The following is an 8,424-nucleotide window of genomic DNA, read 5'->3' as shown; positions in this document are numbered from 1 at the left end:
ATAAGACAAAAACTAACATAAGAACAATTTGGGACTTGAGCCCGAGCCCAAGCCCAAGAAGCTTCCTGCCCCAGTCCAGCATGAAGACCGCCAGTATCACCATGCCGCCAGCTCGCACACCGAGTCCCCCCATCGGCGGCACACCCGCCGCTCCGAGCAAACACCGGTCGTCTCCCCATCCCTCCATCCTCCCAAACACGCCAGGAAGCATCACCGCCTCTTCCAACCACCCTCTTCCATTGGACAGCTCCAAACACCCCAAGTCGAATCGGAGCCCGATCCGATCTGAGCCAGTCAGATCCCGTCCCAACCTCCACCCTCTCATCATCCAGGCGACCACACCTCCCGTCGTCGACGCCCCGCCCTTGGGTAGATCGATACCAGCCCCGCTCGACAGTCGTCGAACCCACCACCAATCGGATCTCCGTGCGAACCATACAGCAAAGTAACGATGCCGCCTTCACCCTGACCGGACATCCAACTACTACAGGACACTCTGTCCATTCCGGCCCGTCCGACGACGCCGCCACGAGGGCGTGCCGCCGGACAGGTTATATGCTTGTGATGGAGGCGCCTAGGGTTTTGGGAGAAAACTTACCGCTGGGTCTCTATCTGGATTGTTTTTGAGTTTTGATATGTATAAAAAGTACTATAAAATCCTCCAAAATCTAGCATTTAATGAAATCCTTAAAAATCTGTATACTTTTGAATATCAGCAGATTTGAATGGATAATTTTAAATCTTAATTGAATACGTACATCAAGATTTTAAAGAACTGTTTAAAATCTCAATTGAATACCCATAGACTTCTAAAATATAAAAAAATCTTGTAGACTCTTAATTAAATACACCCCCCTAAATTTGGAGGTCAAACTAAAACCACCGAGCAAAGATTTAGAAGAAAAAAATAAAATAAAAGAAAAACTACTTGGAGACCACGCAACAAAATCCTTGGTGCCCATGTATCTATCTCGGCATCCCCTATAAATAGCTGCCTCACGCTCCCCTGATCCAAACCTCCCGATTGTTTTCGACGTTTCGCCCCAATTCGTTATACTTCTCAAAACCCTAAAGTCGCTAAACCCACAAACACTCCCAGTCATGGCTCCTCCAAGTCTTCTCGGTCCTCCACAGATCAACCGATCCACCACCCAACCCGAACCCGCTTCCGGCGACCCCTTCATCGATTCCATGATCGCCGATTTCAACAACCTCAACAAGCCCACCCCTAAACCCCCGATGGGTTTCACCGAGAACGACTCCGCCACATTCCTCTCCTCCGGCAACCCTTGCCTCGATCTCTTCTTCCACGTTGTACCGAACACTCCGGCATCCTACCTCCACCAGCAGCTCCCTCTCGCCTGGGCCCACGACGCCCTAACCACCCTCAAGCTCATCTGCAACCTCCGCGGGGTACGCGGCACCGGAAAGTCCGACAAAGAAGGGTTCTACACGGCGGCGCTCTGGCTCCACCAGCACCACCCCAAAACCCTAGCATGCAACGTCGCTTCCCTCGCCGAGTTCGGCTACTTCAAGGACCTCCCGGAGATTCTCTACCGCCTTCTAGAAGGCCACGACGTCCGAAAGACCCAAAAGGAAGAGTGGCAACAGAGAAAACACTCCATCGGGAGAAGGGCCTCCCCGAGAGGCAAGGCGGCCAAGTCGGCGAAAACCAAGAGCCTCGGAGTAACCAGGCAGGAGCCGAAAGAGGCCAGAAAAGCCAAGGCGGCAGAGAGGGTAAAATCGGAAAGGGCAAATATCAGCGCATTGAGGCATCAGAAGACTATGGAGATGGCCAAGAAGGCCGTTGAGAGGTACCAGCGAGACCCGGATTACCGGTTTTTATATGACCGGGTTTCGGATCTTTTCGCCGAGTGTTTGAAGTCCGATGTCGAGAATCTCAAGGCCAATCAGTACAAGAAGATCAGCTTGGCAGCCAAGTGGTGCCCTTCTATCGATTCCTCGTTTGATAAGGCAACATTGCTATGTGAAAGCATAGCAAGGAACGTTTTCCCTAGGGAATCGTATCCGGAATATCAAGGAATCGAGGAGGCTCATTATGTTTACAGAGTCCGAGACCGGCTGAGGAAGGAGATTCTTGTGCCGCTGAGGAAGGTTTTGGAGTTGCCTGAGGTTTATATTGGAGCCAATGACTGGAATTCGATTCCTTATAATCGAGTCGCCTCGTTGGCCATGAAGCTTTACAAGGAGAAGTTCTTCAAGCATGATGAAGAGAGGTTCAAAAAGTACTTGGAGAATGTGCAGGCCGGCAAGTCCAAGATTGCTGCCGGTGCTCTGCTGCCGCACGAGATCATAGCCTCTCTGAGGGACAGTGATGGCGGCCAAGTGGCCGAGCTTCAGTGGCAGAGAATGGTAGAGGATATGTTGAAGTTGGGGAAGATGAAGAATTGCTTGGCTGTGTGTGACGTGTCCGGAAGCATGTTTGGAGAGCCAATGGAGGTGTGTGTGGCTTTGGGGCTTTTGGTGTCTGAGCTGTGTGATGAGCCATGGAAAGGGAAGGTGATCACCTTCAGTCAGAACCCTCAACTACATTTAATCCTAGGTGGAAGTCTCCAGTCCAGGACCGATTTTATAACGAGGATGGAGTGGGGGATGAACACTGATTTTCAGAAGGTGTTTGATTTGCTTCTCCAGGTGGCGGTTAATGGAAAGTTGAAGCCGGAAAATATGATCAAGAGGATTTTTGTGTTCAGTGACATGGAGTTTGATCAGGCCTCGTCGAATAGATGGGAGACTGATTATCAGGTGATTCAAAGAAAGTATAGGGAGAAGGGGTATGGGGATGCTGTGCCACAGATAGTGTTTTGGAATCTGAGGGACTCGAGGTCTACTCCTGTGCCAGGGACTCAACCTGGGGTGGCTTTGTTGAGTGGCTTCTCCAAGAACTTGCTCAAGTTGTTCCTGGATTACGATGGGGAAATCCGCCCGGACCTGACCATGGAATTGGCTATCTCTGGCCCTGAGTATCAGAAGCTGGTTGTCCTGGACTGATAGAGTCTCTATGCTCTAGGGTAGAAGCCAATCAGCAATAATTTCTTTTTCTTTTTCCATTTTGTTAAAGTGTGTAGAAGAAACAATTGAAATAATTAAAATGAAAAAATTTGTTTTTGTTCCATCTCTGTTGAGTTCGCCATTGTGGTTGTATGTCTTCTTAGCATGAATTTCCTGTAAAGGCTGCATGTATGCTCTTGTCATTCATCCCTTTATTGTGTTTCAATCACAATTGGCTAGTAGCCATAACTTTCTTTGGTAATTGGTGAACTTTCAGATACCAATTAAAGCAACTTAAGCAATTAATAGTGCTTAATATTCAACTCAAGGACGATCAATTATAGCGTAATGAAAATTGAAAAAAGAAAAAGACAATTACAATTAGCACCATTTGGCCTTCATAGCATTATTCAATGTTTAGATGCGTCATCATGTGACCTAGTACACCGAAATCCAGTTAGCATTATCATACATGTTAGCGGGCATATCGAAGGTAATGTAGTTTTGCTTGAAGGATGCTCATGTAATTGTAGGTGTCATAATGAAATTTCACAACTACAGTCCTAAAGAAGCTTTATGTACAAAAACCATAGTCCTCCTGACCAGAAAACTGCAACAAATAAGATGCCGTGTTGCTTGACTAATATTCACCAAATTTGTACTTGTCCTCCAAATTTTTCATCTAAAGACTACCAATATTAACATTAGTGTAATGAACATGCAACAGAGAAAATAACCTGGAGGTTAAAGTTAATATAGTTCCATAAAAGAAGCAAATCCCCACACTTGCCCAAGGCAAGAACAAAAAAAAAAAGATGCTCGCTAGCTAGCTAGCTTTGTAGATTCATCTAAGCTGGCCCTAGCAAACAGAAAAAGCTGGCCCTAGCTTTGTAGGTTATAATACCCAAGGTGAATGAGCAACCCTTTCTGGGAACTGTTGGGACTCGACACAAGTTAATACTCAAGGATCTTCCTCAAATTCATCCTCCTCCTCCGCATCATCATCATTATCGAACAGTCTAAACTTAGTGTCCTGCTCAACAGCCTCCCCCTCCTCCTCATCATCATCATCAGAATAATAATCATCATCATTTAAATCATCATCATCATCTAAATCTTCAAAATAAGTGCCCCGCTCAACAGCTTCCCCAGTGAAAAGTGATACTGCATGAGGAATGACCCTGTCTCGAATAGTTTTACTGCAAACAACACCCGCAACAAGTTAATAGAACAACAAAGATGAAATATGGCTTCACATGCATATAAGTTTTGATTCTTAATATGTGAGTATACACTTCATGTCATATTAATCTCTAGATAGGTCTGTTACAGTTCCAGATTTCAAATTGTTCAATACTGCATTTTCATTTTACAAGACTCCCGACCAACTGATCAGGCATCACCAAATGTACAAATAATGTACAAAATACATATTTGTTAAAAAAAAAATAGTACAAATTACAAAATTAAAAGAAAATAAATATTGACCTACCCAACTTCATAATCCAGATCCCTCTGAACTTCGAATTGATCTTCCTGTCATCATATACGTCAAAGAGATTACAAATTTGCTTGTACATCATGAACTTAAGTTAATCATAAATGAAAAACTTACAATTTTTTGGAAATTATCATGATGTGTATAAGTTGATGAATCCCAAGGAAACCCAGGATACTCGGGAGTGTTAAAAAAGTTGAAAAAGCTTTGCTGTTTGGTCAGGAATTCAGCATTCTTTGATCGCTTTCTTGGCTTCTTCAGAAGACTAGGTGTCAAGCTTTTGCCAGGATGCCAGTTGATGTTTGTCCTGCAAGGTCCCCTAGATTAAAAAGGAAAGTAAAGAAGGGGAAGACCAGTACATCGATAGAAAATAGAAATTACCCAGTTGTCTTCTCTAACATTTGACTGTCTCTACTCATATGATATGCTTTTGTCAGGACAGTGTTTTTAAAATATGGATTTGGATGAAAGAAGAACTCCAGCTTGAACCCCTTCGAATTGTCTATCCTACACCACTTGATCTCTTTGAGATATTTGAGAGCTCCGTCATCAGACTTTGTGATCTATCCAGATAACAGCAGATCATACTTCCATAATAAACCAAAAAGAAAAGAAAAGGAAAGCTCAGTAAAATGGCTTGTTAAATTTCCTACCTTCTGACCAAGTACTTCATCATTCTTCATTGCAGTAACCCAAAAGTAAGGCACTCCTTTCTCTACAGTACAAGGGATATTTCAACAGCAAACTAGAGTGTAGTACATGAGTAATTAGAATTTGACTTTTGACAGGTACCTTCTGTGGCTTTACCTCCTTCTTGGTCTACTGCAGTTTCACTTTTCGTTTCTTGAACTTCAGTTATACCATTAACAATCTCATATCTCTGCAATCAGCCATCACATTACCCAGAATACATTAAATATTGCACATCAATAGCACAGTAAAGACAATTCAAGAGCACCAATTTTGGTCAACCTTTAACAACCAAGATCTAAACTATATGACAATGTGATGTTGTAATAGAGATATTGTAAGAAGTAGCTTCCTGTTGAGATTGTGCATACCTTTTCGTAGAGAGGTTCGTAAAGCTTCTGATATTTTCCTTCCAACACAGCTCTCTCTCCTAAAAATATTATTTCCAGTGGCTCCTGATGCCCTCCGTAGTTGTATGAATTATGAGAATTCTGGAAAGAAAACTTGATCATCAGGCTTATTTTTCTTGTAAGAATTTATCTCTAATATATTTACCCCAACAATTTAAGTTTATCAGGCAGTAGCTTTTGTACAAACCAAACTGAAATTTTAATCATGTAGTGATGACATCAGAACTAACAAAATATTACAACCAATCTGTCTTCTCGATGCTGGAAAAGTTTAATTGGTGAAAGAAACTTCCTTGAGACAAAAAAAAAAATAGCACTACGCCAAAGTATAAATCAGATGCATATATGTATTACCTTTTTCCCATTCACTTGGTGCCACAGCGGGATGATCTCATCTCGAATTGTTGAACTGTACATTGCACCAGAAACATGTCATTGGATTTATATTCGAAAGAGATGATATGGCTTCTCATGCATTATCAAATATGAACTACACATGTCATTAACATGACAGAATCTGATTGACATTTGTTTATACTCGATCTATGTTATTCTTATTCAAGCATTCTCTAATCAATGTTGGCCTTTTTCATCTCTATAGACTCTAATTATGTTGGAGTACCTTTCCTGCACTCTCAATTACAACTTTACAAGTCCTAGACATAAATAAAGGCTGAATTTAGTGCACTCTAATATGTCTCATGAGTAGTTAGCGGTTCAGACCGTGCAAAATTCACAATACATTGAAATCATTGTTTCAAAAAACTCTACTTCCTTACAAAATGTCATAACTCCGGTGCATCTGACTTTGGACGTCTGCCGCCTGTCAACATACACATCAAAGATCAAGAAACTTGGTTATATCATCGTTGACCAAATTCAACATATGAAACCTCAAACGTACAAAAAATTTATTAAAATCCTTACAGACCTGGAGAGGTTGAAAGAAGTTGAAGAAGCTCCGACAGTTCTCAGCAAAGATTTTCCCTGGATACCACTTGATCTCCGTCCTACAAGTTAACCCAACTTGAGAAAAAACGGAGAGAAATGAAATAAATAAGTACAGCACAGAAGAATTAGAGATACCCAATCGCCTTCTCCAATATAGGCTTATTGTCATTAGTCATGTGGTATGTCTTTTTCAATACAGAATTTTCAAAGTAGGGGTTAGGATTAAAGATAAACTCCATCTTGAATCCATTAGAACTGCCTATCCTACAGCATTTGATATCACTGAGATACTTGAAAGCCTCTTCATCATGCTCTGTGATCTATTCAAGGAAACAGATGATCATATATCCACAATACATTCAAAAAAGTGAGTACAGATATATGGCATATAATCAGTACCTCCTTAGCAAGCACTTCATTATTTTTCAGTGTATAAAGCCTAAAGTCATGCCCCTCTTCTGCATTAAAGACATAAGTCAACATAATGCTCAAGGATAGTTCCTGAGTTATTAAGATTCGACTTTGAAGGAGGTACCTTGGAAACGCTTCTGTTTAGCTTTCAGTGCAGCCCTCTCCACAAAAAAATTTGTTTCCAGGTCCTTGAGTTGGCGCTGCAAAAAGAACAATGTGAATGGGTACTCCTAAGCTGTATGGATGAACACAATAGCAGTACTACTGATCCGCCAGTTTATTTATATAAATTACACTTTTAAATTTAGAATTCAGAATAAACTGAAAGCTAAGAAAGATAAAATCTCAAAAGAAGACCAACCTGTATTTCTGTCAAAGCCTCAATGCGCTTCTTCAGCTCGGGTGATTCCAATTTGTTAGAATGCTGCCCAACCAAGGTCTGAAGCATATGTGCCCAAAAAAAAAAAAACACCATAATCAAGTAAGTAAAACAAAAAAAAAAAAAAAAAAACATTATCAACAATAACATACACCAAAGGAACATACAACCCGATAAGAAACACTCGTAAGGAACAACAATTTAAAATAATGAGAGGCCCTGAAGAACTTCAAAAGCCCCACCCAAATTCCACAACCAAACAGGACCTTATTCATATGATGAAGCCAATCAAAAATAGGAATCATGTCTCCTTTTTACTACTAATTGAGTAACATTGGCATAAGAAACTTGACCTCCAGAGCTTTAACAAGAGCAGCACGATCCTCCGCACTGAGAGCTATACACAAACAAAGAGTTCAAATTCAATTTACTTTACAGTAAAAATTCAAAAGTTTGGACTCAAAACAGTTCCAAAAAGCCTCCATTTGTAGATAATCAAGTAAAATTAGAACAATAACAATTGAAACAAAATCGCGAAAAGAAGTCCAGTACACAGGTATTACCAGCGGCTGCCGGAATGAGAGACACACTGCGTTCGAGTTTATCTCTGTAGTTGATCATTTTGCCTAGAAGATGCAAACCCTAGAGAGAGAGAGAAGAGAGAGAGAGAGAGAGAGAGGAGTGTGTTGAAGAAGAAATGGAACGATTAACGAGGACGAGTAGCGTGTGAGAGAAGAGTAGTGGGGTACTGCGTTTTCCCTCCCTCTCCCTCTCTCTTTTGTCAGAGTATTGCGGGTTACTTTACCCGACCCAACAGGTCGTATCTTCTCCTACAAGGAAGATGAAAGGTCACACAACCTGAGAGGTCCATCACGATGACCAATCTCACGGCCCAATTTGTGTAGCTTTCAGGCCCAATTTATGTTGGTAACATGTGATGGGAGTTTGACCAAGTTTAGGGGGAAATTGTAATTTATTGACCAAAATAGAAATTTGATTAACCGCTGAAACATTAAGGTCTCGTTTGGTTGCCGGAAATGAAACTGGTTCCTTGGTTTTTTCTATGAGCATGG

At 41.6% G+C, this 8,424-nt stretch overlaps 2 protein-coding genes across 4 annotated transcripts; one reads left to right on the top strand and one right to left on the bottom strand.

Annotated features, from left to right (window-relative positions):
* The first annotated feature begins 1,027 nt into the window (after window positions 1-1,027).
* Window positions 1,028-3,136, top strand: LOC133738894 (uncharacterized). Its single transcript, XM_062166573.1, has one exon. It carries the CDS (start codon window positions 1,102-1,104, stop codon window positions 3,010-3,012), a length of 1,911 nt encoding a protein of 636 aa, XP_062022557.1. The 5' UTR covers window positions 1,028-1,101; the 3' UTR covers window positions 3,013-3,136.
* A 505-nt stretch (window positions 3,137-3,641) lies between these two features.
* On the bottom strand, window positions 3,642-8,105 carry LOC133738878 (nucleosome assembly protein 1;4-like). Of its 3 annotated transcripts, none has more exons than XM_062166549.1 (16): window positions 7,915-8,105; window positions 7,705-7,748; window positions 7,334-7,411; window positions 7,097-7,172; window positions 6,961-7,019; window positions 6,697-6,881; window positions 6,542-6,620; window positions 6,390-6,433; window positions 5,965-6,019; window positions 5,572-5,691; window positions 5,303-5,390; window positions 5,164-5,225; window positions 4,892-5,073; window positions 4,628-4,817; window positions 4,505-4,548; window positions 3,642-4,211 (listed from the first exon to the last, which is right to left on the bottom strand). In XM_062166549.1, exons 1-16 carry the CDS (start codon window positions 7,970-7,972, stop codon window positions 3,974-3,976), a joined length of 1,602 nt encoding a protein of 533 aa, XP_062022533.1. In that variant the 5' UTR covers window positions 7,973-8,105; the 3' UTR covers window positions 3,642-3,973. The 3 variants fall into 3 exon arrangements, with proteins under 3 accessions (XP_062022533.1, XP_062022545.1, XP_062022538.1); XM_062166561.1 differs by having other exon boundaries at window positions 5,318-5,390; XM_062166554.1 differs by having other exon boundaries at window positions 6,961-7,016.
* Between the last annotated feature and the right edge of the window lie 319 nt (window positions 8,106-8,424).

This window comes from Rosa rugosa, chromosome 1, assembly GCF_958449725.1.
Source record: "Rosa rugosa chromosome 1, drRosRugo1.1, whole genome shotgun sequence".
Classification (NCBI taxonomy): domain Eukaryota; kingdom Viridiplantae; phylum Streptophyta; class Magnoliopsida; order Rosales; family Rosaceae; genus Rosa; species Rosa rugosa.
This window is presented reverse-complemented; position numbering and strand designations above follow the sequence as displayed.